General features: G+C 33.3%; 2 protein-coding genes across 2 annotated transcripts in view; both read left to right on the plus strand.

Annotated features, from left to right (window-relative positions):
- The first annotated feature begins 2434 nt into the window (after positions 1-2434).
- The window catches only part of bt (projectin protein bent), a 227451-nt gene continuing 208237 nt past the window's right edge, over positions 2435-21648 (plus strand). Inside the window, exon 1 of the mRNA XM_074134324.1 lies at positions 2435-2563. The gene's annotated coding sequence lies outside the window, so the exon portion shown is untranslated. The remainder of the gene's footprint in view (positions 2564-21648) is intronic.
- On the plus strand, positions 11421-14151 carry LOC141457396 (uncharacterized). Its single transcript, XM_074134325.1, has one exon. It carries the CDS (start codon positions 11461-11463, stop codon positions 14005-14007), a length of 2547 nt encoding a protein of 848 aa, XP_073990426.1. The 5' UTR covers positions 11421-11460; the 3' UTR covers positions 14008-14151.

The following is a 21648-nucleotide window of genomic DNA, read 5'->3' on the forward strand; positions in this document are numbered from 1 at the left end:
AAATAAGGAATTTGCTTATTATTAAAACTGTCTCGTAGGACATTTTAAAAACGGCATCAAAAATTGTTGGTCCTCTTCTTGTAACCTTTTTTTTGTAAACAATGTAGCGCCTAAACGCGTTAACTATTTTATGAATGTGATGTCATTTGATTGGGTCCGTATTTCATTACATGTGCATTGTGAGTGTTTCAAAGCTTTGCATATAATGCCCCCTCTCAAATTATTATTACTAATAACTCTGTAAAAATTAGTCCAATTTTTGATAAAATTTGGCAGGATGAAGGGGTTAATGCTCCTTTACGTAATATAAAGTGCCATCCTGCTCTTACACCTACTAAAGGAAGTATGGCAATCGTTTAAAATTATCGACGCGTCAACAGATTTTCATGAATGAAGTGTCATTTGAATTGAAATATAATGTATAGATGAACGTTGGGGATCTAGACGCATCAGTCTTTTTGGAGGAAAGTTGCTCTCTACATAAGAAAGCCCCTTCTTACATTGTTATTAATAATAACTCCGTAAATCTTCAACCGATTTTAATAAAATTTGGCAGGAAAAAGTAGTGGCAGGTAAGTATTGCAATCGTGCTGTTTTTGCAGTACGATTTCTCTTATCCTTTTTGGAAAGAAGTTCTTACTGTAAACGAATTTTAATTTTACTTTCTGTAAAATACAACATAAGAAAACTTTAATTTTCTGTGACGATATTTGGCTGAATTGTAAAGATACAAGATTTTAAAATTTTAAATATATTGAAAGTTGTATTAGTATAAATTTTGGTGAAACAGAGTTTGACATAAAAAAAATTACAATATTAGGAGCTTCTTACAGCTCACTGTCCGATGATGGACAGTGTTGTCTGTAACGAGAGAACACTGTCCGGAGGCCGGCAGTGCACTGGAAAAAGCTCCGGGCGCTAATGACCTCAGCTGTTGATGCGCCAAGAAAAAAAAAAAAAAAAAAAAAAAAAAAAAAAAAAAAAAAAAAAAAAAAAAAAAAAAAAAATATTGCAAAAATAGTACACTTTTTTATCTACATAAAATGTGCACTCTAAAATTAAGTTTTATTAATCTTCGTGCTTTTACATTAAGCTTCGTGTTTATTTTAGCCTCGGGATACCTTGAAAATCACTGCTGCCCGTTTTATAAAATCTGTAATAACATCTCGGTAACGTGCAGTTCAGTTTTACTGAACCTAATTCCTATATTTACCTCCAGTTGTAAAAGGAAGTTATTGTCATTGTAAAAAAAAGTGATTTTTTTTTTTTAAGTTGGTGTGCGCGTTTTAATTTTTTGTTCTGGTAAAAGTAACTCTAACGTGTGTGCCAACTTAATAGTACTTTTATTTCTAAAAAAATTCAAACCAATTACAAATTATGGCTAATTTCTATTACAATATGAATCATGTACGGAAGGAATTAGCTGATGGTTAGTGAGTAATGGATTCCAACGCTGGTTCGAATTTCGAATGCAGCTGGTGGCCCTTAGATTTTCTCTTGGTAATTGAGGTTTGTACAGTCAGAGTTAGTAATTTTTACCAATTAATCAACTGTTACACAATGACATCTAATCTTTAAAAAAATATTCTGTATGCTAATCGAAAGATCAGGACAGTTGAGATACTGTGCGCTAGAGAGAAGACGATAATTTAATGGATATTTAAACAGAATTTCGGTCTTTATTCACTTTCTTCTAAACAACCTACTCGTAATTTCTCTTTAAGGGTTCTTGTTGAAAATTTTCAAAAACAGTTGCGTACATACAAAAGAATTACTGTATTTCTGTTGGGAAACTGAAAAATGTTATTTAGATTACTCTGCTAAATTAAAATTTTACAGAGGGTTCCTCCACAGCCAGGTTTTCCCCAGCTTGTTCCCATGACCATTATTTTACATCATGATTCAGATAAGTCTGGTATTCGGAAGAGTTGGTTGGAAGTTTTACTGATATAAAATTGAAGACTCACTCTAGCCATTAACCTCACTTAGCTAATGTAACACATAGATTTTACTTTTGTTTCAAAAAGTGCAGGTTTAACATTATATAAGGCCTGAGAGTGCTTTAGGCTGTAACAGATACCAGATTTATCTATTACTGTATGCCTTGAAATTCTCACAGTGACTGATTAACACTCGGGGAGAGCTGCAAAGATAGTACTCGGGACTTCTTTCCTTCCTCGTGCATGATTAAATGATAGTGATGTCTAATGACATCGTTCCGGTGGATCGGCTAGCTCTGTTTTAGGCAGTGACACTCTCTAGTTTGTGGATGCTCCCTCGGCCCTAGGCTGCCTAGGCTGACCGAAGGTTGCTTCATGAACGTAATCTACACAACTTATGCATACTTTTTTAGTCCGATTAATATTAAAAAATATTCCTTTTAAAATAGCTAAATATTGAATCAACAGTACTCGAGGTGGGCGACTGTGTTGGTGGGGACTAGAAATAGGGAGCTGATTGGTAGAACATCCACCATCTAAGTGCCCAAAAATAATACCTAGATACGTTTGGGTCTAGCCAGTTCTAGCTGGGCCTTCCCTTACAACGGTCTGCTCAACTCACGGTATCTAAATTATACAATATTTATTTTAATAAATTTATTCAATTTATAATTTTCTAATTAAAGTAATCATCGATTAATTTACATTTTGCATAAGATTGTATTTTTACTTTTTATTCGCATCGCAAATTCTTTTTTAAGTAGTTTTTTTAAGCACAGTCCTGAGATTTTTTAAACTTTACGTAATCGCCCATGGTATACATTTTTTACATAAATATTTTCAGTTGGGCAGTTTTAAATTCTGCCTGTTTTTCTGGAAGGCTTGGATTATTATTTCTGTACATGATGTCTGAAATACTTAGCTATATATCCTGATGAGCACCACTTTAATTGCTTTAATCTTTTAATTTGCTTTTACATACTTCGGGAAATATTACATTTGTGTTGATTTTCGTTTTTAAACTAATGTGCTTATTTGTATATGTATGTGGAGTGCTTGGTTAGCCAAACTTAAAAACGGAAAATGGCAAGGATTGCGAAATTTATTGCATATTTTCTTAACAAAGGTGCGCCAAAACTGAAGTCATTGACGCCTGGAGTTTACCGCAAGCATCCGGTGAGTACAGACAAGGGGCCCTCTGAAAGATACCGCTCAAACTAAGGGCAACTAGATGGACTTGAAATGGCCTCTTAATCCTAAGCCCAGTGATCTAACAACTGTACTTACTAAATTCAAAAAATTTAATACTTTATTTTGTTTGTTAGTTGGCAAAATCTGTCGAAAAGTTTTTCGTAATAAGAATTAATCAGACAACGTCTTCAATTTAATTTAATCTTTCATCTAGATTGTAATCTTGGAATCGGAAGCGGTGATAGCTCCTATCTAAATGGAAAACTACTTTGAACTCTTGTGTGTTTTTTTTTTATTTCTCTGATCCCTCGTAAAAGGAAGAAGCGCAATCGGACAGATTTTGATTTTAAGTTTTTACTGGAAATACACGACTTGAGTCCCAGTACACAAAAAAGTGTTTATCCAAAAAAATTTGCATTCGTGGGCTATTTCACGGTCAGCATAATTAAAAAACAAAAAATCGCAGGTAGTTTAAATTTGATATTTCGCTTGGGTACTTCCAGGTCAAAATCGAACAATCAGCAATTCCGCTTCCGTGGGTTGATTTTTTCAGTTTTCTTTTGCAATTTTCTTAAAACTAAATGCGTTGATTGCATTCAAGCGGAATCATCACTTTTATTTAAACACAACCCCAGGAAACTTCATTAAAGTTCTTTCAGTCGAATTTTAACTTATATAGAGGAGAATTAAATGAGTTGCTGAAATTTGGACTCCGAGAAAATGGAAGAGGGCAGGAAGAGGCCATTCAAGAACGGTTTTTCAGTTCTGGGGAGAGGTAACCGGATTCGAATCTAGCTATTGGAGTCTAAATTTTCTGTTCGTTTCAAAATATTGGATTGTCTAGCACAAGCGGGGTATCGACATTTCAACAGGACTCGCTCATCTCTATCCAAGAGAAGCCAAATCTGAATAGTATATTAGCTAAATGTAAATTGCATTATATTGTTGCGTTAGGCTGAGACATCATATGTATATTTACGCAATCATGTTTACTTGTTGCCAATAAAAAGTTGTAAACCAAATAGAGTTAAAACAGAAGCTGAGACACCTGACGTAACAATCTTCAGACGATTATGAGAAATTGAACCGAATTGTGGAGAGTCCATTACGATATAACATGAAATACGAACTTTATTACTTTTTTAATAACGTTCTAAATCAGTGATGGGCAAAGTACGGCCCGCGGGCCAACTCCGGCCCGCGAAAGTATTTAATCCGGCCCGCCGAGGGTCCATCGACATGGATAGTATATGGCCCGCTATAATTACGTTTTGACGGTCGAGAAGTATAAAGTAGATTCTACTTAGTAGAATAATAGATGCATAATCTATAGGTGAAGCTAAACTAGCCGCGTAGTTACACAAGTGTGTAATGCTGTAATGTTTTTATAATATCATGATTAAAAGCTTTAACACTAAATGCATTTTTTCTATAATTCTGGCCCTCCTCTAGAATTTCTTAAACTTTGTGGCCCTCCATTAAACAAGTTTGCCCACCACTGTTCTAAATGATAGATTTAAGGAAAAGTATTAAGTTAAAACTGTATTACACAATTATTTTTGTGAATAAAGAAATAATCAAAATAATAAGAAATTTAACAAAAGCGGATAATTAATTTAAATAAATTTGTATTTGATCTTGGTTGATAATAGTTTTTTAATTCGTTTTCTTACTACGGGCCGCACAAAATGGTGCGATATATATAAAACGGCTATACATTTGGTTACTTTCTGGGGTCTTGTACCTATAAAGCTATTATTTTATTCGTGTTTAATACCCGTGGAGCTTTGGGGGTGAGCTACATGCTCAAAATAAATGTCTGAAATTTTAAATCTTTATTATTTATTTTTTAATTTAACGTGCGTCAATATCAAAAAGCATTGACACCTAGAATCCAGTTACGCTAACGACCCTCCCGATTGTGTTTTCGGGATAATTCCCGCCTTCTTCCATGACCTTGAGCTGCTAACTGCATTTTATGTAAAAAGAGTTTTATTTGATTTATTCGAGATCGAGGTATTTTCGGTGAGTGCTGTGGAATCTGAGGGATGGGCGTAATTGGATTGCCAGATAAAGTTCAAGGATGGACCCTGACCTGAGAATGCAGAACTAATCCAGTAACTGACCCTCCAAATAATATTTGTTTTTTAACGTAGCTTTGAAGCTAGAATTAAGGCTTCGTTGGCTTTCAGAATCTTTTAGACTAATTACCAACAGGTAAAATCTAAGATTTTCTGAAGAAAAGTTAACTACCATTTTCAGAGTATCCAGCTTTCGTCACCTCTAGATTGAAAAACTAGCCAATGATAGGTGAAGCTAATTGTTTTTTAGATAATAACTTTGATCTGGAGTGTTTCATTTTATTCCAAGATTCCAAATTCCCTATTTGTTAAAATCTGGCATGAAACATTCACCTTCACAGCAATATTGCACTTCTACTTTACAAATTTTCTTATAAACGTAGGATGAAGTAGAAAGTTTCTGCTAAGGTTTGTAATTGGGTCTACCATTCTACGTAATTATCAGGTAGCGAATGTTTTCTTTCCTCCTTAAAAAATGCTCAGCAGGTAGTCATGAAGATTTTCGGTATCTAAACTCCCAAAAAATAATTATTCAATAACATTGTTTTTAATCAAAATTATATTATTTTGAATGTATTGTACTTTGCAGGTCAAGTTAGAGAAACGCAGTGTAGTGTTTTTTTCTTTTTTATCAAATATCTTTTCTGTAATATCGCACCTCCTCTTATCAGAATTCTTCAAACTTTTGACGGAGTTTTGCGTTAATAAGAAACTTGGTGGTACCTTTAGTAAGGAAAATAACTTGTGCACTTGAATTGCATTTTAAATGTTTTTCAAATGAGTTGCATTTTATCCACTCAGTGACCTTAAATTGGCTTAACGAAGTGTAATTTCTTTGTTGGCCATTTATTTTTCTTTTTGGATGTCTTTTTAATTTATTTTATTTGAAAAAGTTTTCATCTATTTAGTCAACTAATTATATACTTATTTTGGGTAGGACAGATGTTTGAGAGCTGGGATAAAAGGAAGTCTGTGAATAGTTCAAACCAGTTTTGAAAGAAATGAATAGTCAAAGATAGTTAAACAAAATACAGGGAGTAAACAAATGGAAAAATATATGTGTTCGGTGTGATCACATTAGACAGGCCAGCTAACTATAATTATTGCTGTATTTATATTTTCGTTTTATTTAAAGAGAAATGAGTAAGGAACAAAAAATATTTTTGACGCAAATGAATGTAACGATTTAAAAATAAACGTTTGGTTTCATTTTTATTAAAATAAGGGAGATAATTTCTTTTTCTGCAACCCTTAAATAAAAGGATATTTACAATAAATTTAGTGAAGGTATTCAAATTTCACTCGCTGGAGAGCTAATCGCGCTTTAACGCAGTACAGCTGTATAATTAATAAGGCTTAATTCCGAAAAATAAACACAATTTTAGAGTTGTAAATTAGCAATGCATATTAGATAGATGAATATAAACTTTATTACAAAATGTATACATAAAAAAAAATGAGAAGTGCCAATGTATTTACATTACAATTTAGAAGATGCTTGGAAAGGAGCAAGGAAGGATAGAAAAACTAGCAGCTAGAGAAGAAAGTTAAACAAGGACTTGTTTATTTCTCTTGTGTTTGTAGGTAATGGCTGGATTGTAAGCGGCAATTTCGCGACAGAGTTGGTTAGGATACCAATCTAGAGTGGAGAGGAGTTCAGCAGTCGGTCAAAGGCGTGTACGGGGATTATGGAAGCTATCTCATGAAGAAAGTCTACTTTAGTACGTCGAGGAGAGTCAGTCTCACTCTGAGAAATTTATTCGTTGACATCAACTTAGTGTCAAATCGGCCAGATGAGGTATTTGACGTACGAGTAATTAGACCTCGGAATCACAATATTGTTGGGTCTAATTTGTCTGTTGAGAAAGGGTCTAAGTCTATAAAGACTGTAGCATTAGTCTTCTCATGGTTTATTTTGATTTACCGCGTAGTAAAGTATTTAGTCACTTTTTCTATTTTAAAAACAAGTCTGTTAGTGGTAGTGTTGATTCTCCATGATGTCGTGTATAATGTCACCATCGTATACAGCAAGATTCACATGGAGAGGTTTAGGCAGATGATTCATATGTGAACAGCATGGAACCTTGAAGAACGCCTGTTGCACAATTCCGTTATACATTATATGAAATGATAGTGTAATTAAACTTTCACAAATCCTGGTCTAACTTCTGGCGACGAGGTAACTTTTTCAAAAAATCTCTCCTAAAATAAATCAAAAGCAGAAAACTAAGAGATAACTTACTCAACATTAATAAATATAATAGTTGACATCCAGCCAATAGTTAAGGCAAGCTTAACCACCGTGCCAGTTTTGGAAACAAGTGTAACTGAAATAAACACCTACATAAATATTTAACCGATTAAAAATTAAAAGAATTTAAAAAAAATAAAATTTAATTTACATATTAAAAGATATCATATAAGTTTGTTTTTTAATTTATTAAGTTTTCTTATACTTAAAGTGAATTCAGAATTCTACATTAGTAGAGACTAAGCGATTGCTTTTATACTTAAGTTATTATTGACGAGAGTGCAAAAAAGTTTTAATATTGAATATTTGAGGTGTTTATTTTCAATACCTTAGTAGAAAGTAGAAAGCAAAAAAAATCAAGTTATTTGTACTTCCGGCAGGGAAATTTCGCCAAGTTACTGACGTCACTGGAAGTACTAAAAGGAAATATAACAGACACTTCCGCCTGCTATTGCCATTCCTCCTGTGACCTGTCTTGCATCAATCCTTTGACGGCCACACTGACAAGACATTGTGATGGCCACAATAAGGTACTGGTGCCGCTTGATCCTTTCCGGTTAAGCGATCTGACTATATTCCGGGCATTCAGTTGAGATAGATCTTATTCTCGGCTACCAGTTTTCAACAGAATTTTCAAATAGTCCTTCACTTCGTGTGACTGGATCACCTTTACATAGCACCAATTAGGCCGTCCGGTTTACAGAGAAGATGGCGTTTCTGTAATCAATTTTTCCTCGTCTGATGATTTCAGCATCATATCCCAGAGCTTCGTAATAAAGACCTGATACACAACGTGTGATCCAGAATTTTATATAAATGGAATGAGCCAGTTACTGCTATTTAACATTTTCAGTAGATAAGTTGTATCTACTCACAAAGTGCACCATTCTTAGTCACGGCCGTAGGCAGAAAAAAAGGTGTTTAAGTTAGTTAGTCAGTTAATTTTACTGATTTGTCAAAAATATTCAATTGTCTAGGATCTTCTAGTTAAAAATTCCTTTAAAACATTTCGGTTCCGGTGACTAACTTATTCGAGGGAGCTGTATAAAATTTGAGGGCCTTTTTAAAAAAAACTAATGGATTTTACCAACTAGACACTCTTTCAGTCTCATCTTTTATTGTCTAGACGTTTCGTACAAGCACGGGTACATTCTCTGGTTTTAACCTTTTTATTTTTCATTTGTTACATTGAGCTTTAACACATCTTGCTGTTGTTGGTAATAATTTTATTTGGAAAAGATATGAACTATCTACATGATTTTGTTAAAATATTCAATTACATCCTGCAGAGAAGTTTCAATATTTAAAACTTCTAAATCCATAGGCAATCTATTTTTTAGGACCGGTTCTCTAATTAACCTCTCTAAACTTCGATATTCTCTATATTTTTAATTTTAATTAAACGCATCGTTTTTTTTTTTGGAAAAGGAAATTTGAATGGATTCCTGCCGTATAGACAGGAGGTTATCTTTCCTATAACTTTCTGGACAAACAACTGTCTAGAACACATTTCAAAGCTTGATTTCTAATTTCTTTGATTTTATTCGTAGCAGCACTTATTGTACCCCTGATGGTTTCGATTCTTCCATGACCTTTCCAAGAGCTTATCGACCTTATCTTCCAATAGTCCTTCATTAATGACTTTAAAAATAAAAGAATTACAAGAATGTTTTAAATCAAGTTTAAATAGTTTATTAAAGAAACATGGAAAGCTCTTTGGGACATTATGTACACCAAAAAGGACGTTAGGAAAATAAAGTCTGTACGCTTTTAAAGAATGGGTTTACCATTTTTCAAACCTTTTAGAAAAAGATCAGAGTTGCAACACGTCGTGAAAAAAAAAAAAATCCTGACGGTGCGGTCATAACGGCGCACAGGAAACACATCCATAACGAATTAACATTAGGAAAATGTTAGAAGATTGTGCAATGACCGAAGTTTACACGGAGCGTAATGTGCCGGAGGAGTTCCAGACGATTGGATCTTGACCATTATTCATAGTTTAAATAATACAGGAACAATTACTGAGGGAGTGCGGTTTGAGAGGGCCGCGAGTCGTGTATCAGCCGAATCCTGAATGGCAGATAAATAAAAGAATATAAAATTTCGAAGAAAAAGTTGGTTTAGTCAGGCAGGTTCCTAGTCTATTTAATATTCACAGACCTCCAAAAAACCTTTGCACAGTTCTAATGTGACATTTTGGAAAGCATGGAAGGATATGGTAACAATAGAATACAGAATGAAAGATGAGCTTTTATAGATCACCCTCAGTAAGTGTAAAGTGGGGGACAAGAGCAACAAGTGGGTTCCAAATTACAAAAGACATCGAAGTAGTTGTATATCGAACTCATGTTGTGGGAATAAAGAAATAGAAGTGGAAGAACGGACAACAAGATAAAGTAAATTATAGTAGAAAAGTTCTTGTTTACCTTGTACTCCGCCGAAAATCCGATGGTAATTGCTTCGGATGAGAAAGATGTATCATATGCGATGTAGCAGCTCATTGGGGCTTATTCTAATGGCAGAAGAAAACTGTATAGTATAAATGACTGGGTCCTTCCAAAACGCATGGAAGTTAAATAATTCTGATTTCCAGAAAATTGCATCCCAGAAAGAGATATGTTGGTAAACTAAAGTAAAAATAATTACTATTTTAAATTCTGTTCTTCGGAACAGGGTCCAAAAGCGACCAAAAAACAGATATTCAACTCTATTTTGTTTGGCGTTGTGTTATATGGATGCAAAGTCTGGACGAAGACAGAGATATAAAACACAAATTGCTTGCTATGAAGATACCCTTCTGGAGGATGGAACTGTGAAATTTCAGATACTAGTTGTACCTGCCCAACCTTGAAGAACGGAATCTGCAATGGTTTGGTCTCCTATAAGAATATGGGGGTAACGCGATGGCCTGAAAGATAATAGAGAACAATCACAAGAAAGGAGAAGGAGAGAGAAAGCCGTGGATGGAGATAATGTTGGCGATTTCGCAATTTCTTTCCACTTTCCTATCTAGTTTCTCTTCAACGAATATTAATTACGTCTCTCGCTTAACTGTAGTGAATAAATATTTAGTAAATACAACTGAGTTTGAAGTAAATTAGAACTCAATGACAGTAAAAGGATCTCGTGTGAGTGTGAAGCCTATTTTTTGTTCCGCTTCACAATTTAGAAAAGTATTTTCACTCGAGAGATTTGATTTGAGATACATATTTTCGTGTACGAATCCTCCATTACTTGATATTTATATTAATATATAGAACAGTGTTTCCCAACCTTTTTTGTGCCATGCCCCACCTTAACCTTTCTAAAATTTGTATGCCCCCCTATGTAACATACATAATTTTTAACATTAAAAAATTTATTTGTTCACTTAAGAAACATAAATGATAGGTTCTAGGAAGAAATCACCATGAAATTGTTAGCAAAACACAGTAAGTAAAATTTCAAAACATATAATGGAGAACTGAAATTCAAATTCCAAATAATTTTTTTTATTTTTATTTGTTTACTTATTTTGCAAGAGTATCTGGTACAATAAGCAAAAGAGATGAGTGATAAGGATAGCGCAAAAACACATGCACGCATCTATATGTATGTACATACACACACGCGCACATGCGTGTTGTGCCAAGGGCGTGAGTGGAGTGAACGACGACCATCCAGTGATGGAAGCCGTTAGTTCGCCAGATTGGCAAGCTTACGCAGCAACCATCCTAGGAGGTCAGCGTTGTGTTGAGATGGTCGCGTGGCCACCGCCGCTTTGTTGAAGTGCATCATTTGTTGTTGAATCGATTGTGCATTGTACATTGTATATTGTCATATGATGTAGATTACTTGAACAGGTTATGGGCCCAGTGTGCTAGTGAAAATAAAAAAGAATAGAAAAAGAGATTTAACAGAAAGTGATGTATGAAGATAGAACTATAGAATTGGTTTAATTTTTGAGGTACGTTTATAATTAAGTTAATTAAAATAATTATCAGTAATAATTATTATGGACTCGAAAGTCACTATTCCCCAAATTTCTCTGTTAGAAGGCAAGAAAAATTGGGAAAACTGGAAAGTAAAAATTAGAATGGGTTTAAAACTAATACCCAGGGCAATCGAAATAGTTGATGGTACCTATAGATGTCCTTCAGTCCTTGAAGAGGCTGATAACGCCGCTAAGGAAGCCTATAAAAAGGAACTAGCAAAATTTAACTTAATTGAAAACCAGGCATTGCTGGTTATGTCTAATAACATGTCAGAGGAAATGTTTGAAAAGGTGAGGCGTCATGAATCTGCTAGAGATATGTGGTTAGGGCTATGCCAACTTTTTGATACATTTTCCGAGGATAGAATTTTTGATTTGTATAATAAATTTTTCGAAAGTAAGTGGCTTTCAGATGATGATACTATTACATTTGTAACTAGAATCTCTAATGCATGGAACCAGTTAAAAGGAGAGATTGATAAACAACCTGCTCACAACAAAGATATTTTACTGATATGCAAAATTTTAAAATCTCTTCCTGATAAATTCAAACCCTTTACTGCTGGATGGAGACTCATAAATGAAGAAAATAGGAGTTTAGATAATCTCACTCAAAAATTGTGTACATTTGAGAGCAACTTAGGTGATAGTTGTTCAGAAGGAGTTTTGATTGCAAAGGGCACAAAATTTGAATTTAATAGGCCTGATAGAAGTAAAAATTTTAATAAATCTTCATTAATTTGCAACTACTGCGATAAAAAAGGGCACACAATTAAGAAATGTCGATTCTGGCTTGCAGATGGTAAACCACCTAGGCCTGCCAAAGCTAAATTTGCTCAAAATAGTTCAAGTGAAGGCGCAACACTTTTAACGATTACTTCGGAAGTTTTTGCATCGGAGTCTAATGGTGAGACTTGGTTTGTGGACAACGGAGCGACACATCATATATGCAATAAAAGAGAATGTTTCTCAAGTTTTGAATCATTTAAGAATGACCATGTCATTATTACTGCTGATGGCTCTCAAGTCAAGGCGCTTGGTAAGGGATCTATTTTGATTGAGACAGCTTCTGACGGTCATTGGAAAAGATTTGAGCTCACTAATGTCTGGCTGGTCCCTGGTATTTCTAGGAATCTTTTTTCGCTTTTGGCTGCTCAAGATCATAGGCCTCATAGTAAATTTGAATCTACTGCAGTCAGCTGTAGATTATATGAAGGTAAAGAAACTCTCGTGTCAGGAAGTCGTCAAGTTTGTGGTGGTCTCTATAAGCTAGCCATTAGGGTAAGGCCCACAATACAAAACTGTAAGGCAGAAAACAACAGTTTGTCTACACTTAACAAAAATAATAATTTATTGCAACTTTACCATGAAAGGATGGGTCATCAAAATAAGCGTCATGTGAAGGAAGTTGTTAAAAGAGAACTCAATTTAGATTTGACTCTTGATGGTGAACTCTGTGAAGGTTGCATAAAAGGAAAAGCTCATAGACTCAAGTTTGGACGTCGAAAGAGAGCTGTAAAAACTGGTCAGATTATAAACACTGATGTATGTGGTCCATTTATTCCTTCGAAAAGAGGCTTTAAATATTTTCTGGTATTCAAAGATGATTTTTCAAAATTTCGAAAAGTCTATTTTATTAAAACTAAAGATGAAGTTTTTGAAAAATTGAAGGAATTTTTAGCAGAAACAAACACGTTAGGTCACAAAGTGATGTGCATTCAATGTGACAATGGTGGGGAATTTAAAAATGAGAGATTAGAAAACTTCCTCAAATCAAAAGGTATAAAAATAAGCCAAAGTTCCTACATTAAGAGGCTCCTTGAAACATTCCAGATGCATGAGAGTCGACCTGTAAGTACTCCAATTTTGAAGGATGATATGGACAATGGAGATGTCAAGTCAACAAACTTTCATTACCGAGAAGCAGTGGGTTCTCTTATGTATCTGATGGTTTGTACAAGACCAGATATCGCTTACTCTGTGAACGTAGCTTCAAGAGTACTTGAGAATCCTTCTGATAGTGACATAGTTAGGGTAAAGCGGATATTTCGTTATCTGAAAGGGACTACTGAACTTGGAATAGTGTACAGGAGAGACTATGATAGAGGAATTCTTCAGTGCTACTCTGATGCAGATCTTGGTGGCGACAAGACAACTGGGAGGTCTACTACTGGCATTGTATGCATGTATTCAGGCGGTGCCATCTCATGGTTCAGTAAAAGGCAGAGTTCTGTATCCATTTCTACCACAGAAGCAGAAGTCATTGCTGCAAGTGAGGGTACTAGAGAGATGATTTGGCTCAAAAGACTTCTTCAAGAGATGACTGACTTCAAAGAAGGTACGCTGTTTGTTGATAATAATGCTGCTATTAAATTAGCGGAAAACCCTGTGTGGCACAAACGCACAAAACATATAGCAATCCGCCATTTCTTCGTTAGAGAAAAGGTTCAAGAGGGAGAAGTACAAATTCGGAGAGTGGATACCCAAAATCAACTTGCTGATGGTTTAACGAAGCCCTTGCTGCGTCCAAGACTGAAGCTGCTAAATCAAGATTTGGGACTCTTTTAAAATTTTGTTTATACTTAATTCGGTATTGAACAATTAAATGATGAAGGAAGGTGTTGAAGTGCATCATTTGTTGTTGAATCGATTGTGCATTGTACATTGTATATTGTCATATGATGTAGATTACTTGAACACGCTTTAGTCTGCGTTGAGGATTAGAAGGAAGTGTTGTGGTAGACATGTTGTGGATCAGAGGGTTGTAGTGACTGTGTAGATTTGAATGGAGTTTTGTGTAACGAGATTTGGCTATTTCAGAAACGAGAGGAATATTGAGATCAGAGTGTACAGTATGATTGGAGACGTAGAAGGGAGCGTTAACTATTGTACTTAGAATTTTTGATTGTAAGGTCTGAAGTCGGTTGATGTTTGATTTTTTGGCACTTCCGTAGAGTTGTATTAAATTTAAATAATTTTAATACAGATTTTTCTATATTAATTTAATATTTTAATTTAGTAAGATCCTTGCGCTTGATTTTCGTTAAAATCAATCAATCGAAAGCAGCATATAAGGATTTTTCTGTTTTTTTGAGAATTTTATTTCAAAATGGATGTTTTCGATTTTCTTCTAAATTGTAGGTGTCGTTTGAGGAAATTTCTGTAGAAGGGGTAACCCTCTAACGTGCCATTTTATTGTAATATTCCATCTTACCATCTGAATAATATTGTTAACAATTAAATATTAATTCGAAATTACAGATGTTAAGAAATTATGTAAATACGAAGTGCCATTTTACTAAATAGTTTGTTTTATTTTTTTTCTATTTGTTCTCTCTATTATGAGTTTGGTGGGAAAATTATGCAGAAATACAGGATTAAACAAAAATGCAACTTACATAGAAAATAAAGATGCCAGCCAAAACAATAGATCATTTTTTGTTTTCTAAAAAAATGTAATTTTGAATGGAGCGAAGAAATGTAGCATAGTTCGTTCCATTGCTCAATATTATTATTAATTGTTTTAAAGTCATGTTTGAGATTCTAATGTTGAGTGAAATGTTTAAAATAATTCTTGAACATGGCCCCATTAATCTTTTATGTGAAATCAGTAGTATTTGACTCCCCAAATAATGTTTTATTTAAATACTATGAATACGCAAACGTCGCAAAGATTATTTTCTTTTATTTTTGTAGCAATTATATGAAAATGAAAGTAATTATGTATAATATAGCAGAAGGTTTGAATGTGGACACGTAATAGTGGGTGAAGGTGCAGCCACAATTGTAATCCACTCCAACAAACCAATTATGTTTTTCAACTTCATTAATATCAAAAAAACTTCCGACATTTGTCTTTTGAGAGAACATTGCAATAAAAATTGGTAGAGTACCAAAGAATATCACACTATCACCGCGATTTTCTAGAAATCAGCTTCAACAATTTCGTGGAACATTGTTCACTTTCTAGAGGGAGCCACAAAAAAAAAAAATAAAATAAAATAAAAATAAGTTTGGTGGAGCATACAAACGAGTTATATACAAGTCGCATAAAAAAGAGACAATTTCGTTCTTTCGAACATTGAATATTAAACTTCTTCCACATGAACCTATCATTTTGGACTGTAATGGTGAAAACATTTTTGAAAGTTTTAAGATGAGAAAGTAAATTCATAAACTTTGTTTTATAGTACTTTTAAGCCTTTTGATTCACATAAAACCTTTTCATTTAAACCAGTAGTTTAAACTGTAATCCTAAAATGGGCTGCATGAAGAGAGGCTGCAGTGCCAGTAACCTTCTATTGTTAAGTAAGGAAAGAATTGCGATCATATTTTTTATTTTGGATTTTCATCAGAAACATCTGTTTGAAGACCCCGGCACAAAAAATGCGATTTTTGTGGGAAAACACTCTGGAAAAAAAAAACAGAAACCTGCAGGTAACTAAGACTTAACATTTTATTTGAGTACTCTCATGGGACCAAAGAGTAATTTATGGAAGAGAACCTAACGAGCGAAACTTAAAATGTAATTTTATGGTGTTTTTTCCAAAGTTTCTGAGATTTCGCAAAACATCTCCTCTCTTCTTTAGACTTCGTATAGTCGTTGCAAACAACTTTTTACAAGTTCAACAACTTCAACAGTTCAACGGAATATTCGATTAAGTGCTCTTCTGGCGAAAGAGATTCTCAGGTTAAGTGCCAATTCAGTATAATGTGTGGCCCTAACACATACTTGATATTAGTAAGGATTAAATGAATTGCTAAAATTCCTCAACCAGAAATTCCGCTTTAAAGAATTTTATTTTTAATTTTAGACATTTTCTTGGAAACAGCTTCTATGATTTTATCTAAATTTCTAAATGCGTTCGCTCACAACTCTACAACTTTATAGAAATATATTCTTAACTTTAAAGAAAATTTGGGAATTTTTATAGAAAAAGAGAGAAAAATTGTCAAAGTTGGGTGTTTTTCAACGTTACGCTTTTTCGTACAGGTTTTGTCGATCAACCCTCATACAACTGTCCTAACGGACAGCTTTGATTTATTGTCAAGAGAAAATAGTTTTAGAGCAGTTGAGGCAGAGATTATGGTAGACATCCCTTTAGAGTGTCTTTTTTCTTGTGATGAATGGTTTTGCAATCTATACAATGTCACGAAAAATTCTTATTATTTTTTTCAATAGTTTGAAACCATGAGATTTGTTAGAGAAAGCCATATAAGTGAGGCTGTCACGTTCTTAGCAGCTTTTTTAAAGACTCGTAGTCAAACGGTTTTGGATCGAGTAAAATTTTAGAAAATGATTTTTCTAAGGCAATATATGTTTTGAGATTTCTGAACTCCAAAATTTTTCGAGCACATGTTCTTTGTGTGTGAGTATGAATATCTCAAATATCTAAAAAAAAAAATATGACCAGAGTTACATGCTCCACCCTTTTTTTTTTACACAGCGGGAAATTTCGAAAAAATAAAAAACACGTATGTAATCATTTTTAGTCTAGTTTATTTTCAGTAATTGACCCATTTTTTTAAACCCCTGTATCTCAAGATTCAGCATCCAACTTTGTTTTTTGAAATGGAACGTTATATTTTTTTTTCATATTTTTATAGTATTTGAGCTCCTAAAAAAAAAATTTTTTTTTAAGTCGGTTAGGTTTTTCAAAAGTTATGGTAATTTAAAATATGAAAAACAAATTTCAGTTTATTGTCAAAATTACGTTGTTTTTTTAAAGAATCTGTTCAAACTGGGCACCATCAACGGATAGGCAAGCCAAAACTCTGGACTCCCACGCTTTGCTTGTAGCAGCACTTATGGTGGCGAAGTCAAGATCTAGGCAGGCTAGTTATTCAACGTTTCAGATCATCGACTGAAGCCACGGGATTAAGGTTACTGTACAATTTATTTTTTTAGATATCCCCACAAAAAATAGTCCATTGGGGTTAAGTCCAGAGAACGAGGTGGCCACTGGATGAGACAAGGAGTCCCTAAGCACTTTTCATGGAAATTTCTGTCCAGGTAACCGGGCAACCATCTTGTAGAAAATACATGTCTAGCCGACGTTGTAAAGCAGTGGTTCTTAACCGGTGTTCCGCGAAGATGGTCCAAGTGTTCCGCGAAATTTCAATTTTAAATGTATTGAAAATTAGAAACCTAAGAAAGATACGAAAACAAAAAATCGTTCCTTTTTTTTAAATTTGAATTTTCTACTACCAAAGCTGGCCTATCTTTTTAAGTCAGTCTTTTACAGCATTTTTGCAGTGGAAGTAAATTAGTGATGGGCAAAATCGTTCATTTCAATAATGAATCGCCAGGCACAAATTTCTCATTAAAAGATTTTGTTTTTTGTTATTTGTAGCAACGTACTTTTATGTTCATTGTTTGATTAATTTCATTTTCAGAATTTATTTTTTAAAACTATGTAATAATTTATCCTTTTTAATTTTAATTTATACATATATCTTTTTTGAAACTTATATTCGATTTTTTATTATTCGTTAATTTTAAGTTCTTGCTAAATACCGAATTTCAAATTTTTTAATATTAGTGTTCCGCGAGAAAAATATATACATAATTATGTTCCGCGACTTCGAAAAGATTAAGAAACACTGTTGTAGAGGAACATCTTCAAGCAGAACTGGCAAAATGTCTCTTAAAAAAAGTTAGATACCTTGCACCAGTTAAGTTCTCTCTGTAGAAATATGGGCCGATTAGTTGTTTTCCTAAAACTCCATACTTAACTTTTGTAGAAAAAACAACCTGAACGTCGAATAACTCTAGCCTGTCTAGATCTTGACTTCGCCACCATAAGTGCTGCTACATGCAAAGCGTGGGAGTCCAGTGCTTTGGCTTGCCTATCCGTTGGTTGTGCCCAGTTTGAACAAATTATTTAAAAAAAATAACGTAATTTTGACAATAAACTGAAATTTATTTTTCATATTTTAAATTACTATAACTTTTGAAAAACCTAACCGATTTCAAAAAATTTTTTTTTGTTATTTTTTGGAGCTCAAATACTATAAAAATATGCAAAAAAATATAACGTTCCATTACAAACAAAGTTGGATGCTGTATCTCGAGATACAGGGGTTTAAAAAAAATTTGCCAATCACTGAAAATAAACTAGACTAAAAATGATTAAATACGTGTTTTTTATTTTTTCGAAATTTCCCGGCGTTAAAAAAAAAGTGGGTGGAGCATATAACTCTAAAAAATAATATTATTGATTTAATTATTATATATATTTTTATGACATTTATACATGTATTTATACATTTATGTCAAATAATTAAATCAATATTAATAATTATTATCAAAAGTCTATATTAGTATTCCGCTTTAATACTGTTGACGCATCTGACTAATTTTTCTTTATTGAAGCGACTTTTCATTATTTTTCCTCAAAATTGGCAGCAAAGATTTTCTTTGAACTTGGGATACTACCCATAAATATGAAGTAATATCTCATGTGAAACTTTATTTCAGGGACATGTAATTTTTCTTGAATTTTGAGGATAGGGAAACCATTTGAATCCAAATATGCAATGTTAGAACAATTGCCTGCTATATTAAATTTTTGTTTTAACCCTGCATGAATTTTTATTTTTTAACCAAAAAATTTCAGAAGATCCTTCAAACCCTCTATATCACGGGGAAAAATAGTAAAAAAAAATTCTGAATCTTTTAAATTGATTTTATTTATGTTTTTTCACTCGTAGCCATTCCGCTACAGACATAAATTTAATGAAAATAAATTTATTTCTTGTCTAACTAAGTACATGTTGCTTAAGAACTTAGCTAAGTGAATGTTACGCTAGTAATTTACCCACATTCTTAAATATAATGTCATTTCCACCAACTCCTTTCTGAAGCAACATGTGACAGGGAACGATAGAGAAATCACTATTCTCTCTCTACCAGTGCATTTTATGGGTAATTTTTCTGATATCAAACGTCATAAAGAGGTGTAGTGTAATTTTAACATTGCATTAGGAATAATCCTAGCCAAATCGATGATCCTCCCATTGTTTACTGTTTAAAATATTGTTTGTTTATAAATAGAAGGTTGAGTTATTACCTGAACATATATTTAAATAATTCTATTTCAAAAAAATAGGGATTAGTCTATATTGAGAGGAAACGAACTTGGTATATTGCCATTTAGCAAAATCTTACTTTCTCTTATTACAGAAGATAAGGAAAAAAATATCTTGTCCAATCTTCGAAATTGTGGTAACCAAAAGTCGTGTGAGTGTGAGTGACAGTAATTTTTGTTTAAAATTATTCTGAAAATTGTCTTATTTCTGTTGAAAAATTCAACAACTTGGTTGGGCCGTATTTGCTTAATACATACAGACAGAAAAATAATTTTTAAAAACTAATTTAAAACTAACTATGCTATCTCAAAACATGTTGTATTTGCCATGAAAGTGTTTGCAATAAATAATTCTTGCTTCAGCAATGAAAGAGTATCTTACAATAGAATATAATCTTTGTTGCATTTCGTAATGACCCAATAATTGAGATTTGCACCAGAGAACTCTGTTCAGCTGGGAGACAGTTCCCTAACAGCCAGTTCTAAATTTAGATGCAACCTTTTCAGAATGGCGGCCAGCATCACTCACTACTCTATAATGCCAAACAGTTGAAATCTAATACCTATTTATTTCCAATGCATTTCTCAAAAATTTGGTGTGTACACTCACACGACTTTTGCTTACTGGTATTTTCAAGATTTTGACTAGCTCAATTTTTATTTCAGTTTTATTTGAACAGGTTGTCTTACTGACTTTTCAATTGTTAGTAATTTAATAATACTTGATTTACAGAAGGAGCAAAACGTATAAGTAAACGTTTAATATTTAATTTGACATAGATTTATAATCTGTCTGCCAGAGGTTGCCATGCTGATACCTATTCGAATCCAGGAGAAAAAGTCACAGAATTAAAGAAGAGAATGATTTTAGTCTCATTGCAATTCCTTGGCAGCTTATACGAGACTCTTCATCCACTTGAACGTTTTGTTTTAATTACATCGTCTTTTTGCTATTACTTTATTTTATTGGCTCTTTGAACTTTGTTATTTAAAAAAATCGATATTTAGAGATTCTTACTTTTTCATTCACGTTTGGTAAGGCACTTTGGTCAGGAATAATTCTGCTGTAAAAAACACAAAAATGAAGAAAAGCTCAGGGCGCTAATAACCCTTATATGAGCCCAGGGAGCAGTTACAAGCAGTGGATTTTCACGAGGAGAATCCACCTTCCTGCTATTAGGTATTCTATTTCTGGGAGCCTCTTGCACTCCACTGTCCGGTATTTTCTGTATGAGGTTACAACGTCCGTTCACTGCACAAATGAACTCCATTTTTTGAAATATCCCAAATTTAAGTGTCAAATCACTTGGTTCAGTCATAGCTTTTTATATTCATAATAAATTCCCCAAATAATAAAGACTAATACCAATAAACGACAAAAAAATTTTAGGCATTGATAAATAATTTATTTCAGAAGCCATTTTGATTAATTCCGTGCTCTAATGTAAATCGTTGCAATAATTCAATTCTAATACAGTACCAGCCGCTAAATATAATGGTAAATTTAATTGAATTTGTACTATAAACAGAATTATAAAAAACAATGTAGAAATAGAAATAGAAAAGAAATTTATTATTCTGGGACAATTGTCCTCTAAGAATAAATACAGGTACAAATAGAGGCCTTAACAGTTTGGCCTGTGATTAAACAGAAATTAAATAAATAAATAAATATTTACAAAAAGTGAAAATAAAAATAACAGCAGAAATTAAGGAAATAAATTAAAACAATTAGAATTTCTCCTTATTTTGTTTTAATGAAGTTAATCAAGTTGTACAGTGAACGACTCATATGTTGGCGCGCCTTAAATAAGTAATAATAAAGAGTGAGATGGAAAGGATTGGCTTAGCAGTTACAAGCAGTGGATTTTCACGAGGAGAATCCACCTTCCTGCTATTAGGTATTCTATTTCTGGGAGCCTCTTGCACTCCACTGTCCGGTATTTTCTGTATGAGGTTACAACGTCCGAAGGCTCAATGACCTCAGGTTTTGTTTTGCCTCAATTAAACAAAACAATGAATTATAGTAAAAGTAATTCGTATGATGAATGGTCACCCTAGATTTATTTAAAAGATTATTTAAATAAACAAATTAAATTATTCTACTTTTGCCCTCAAG

This window comes from Rhodnius prolixus, unplaced genomic scaffold, assembly GCF_049639745.1.
Source record: "Rhodnius prolixus isolate KJV_2025 unplaced genomic scaffold, Rpr scaffold_16, whole genome shotgun sequence".
NCBI lineage: Eukaryota > Metazoa > Arthropoda > Insecta > Hemiptera > Reduviidae > Rhodnius > Rhodnius prolixus.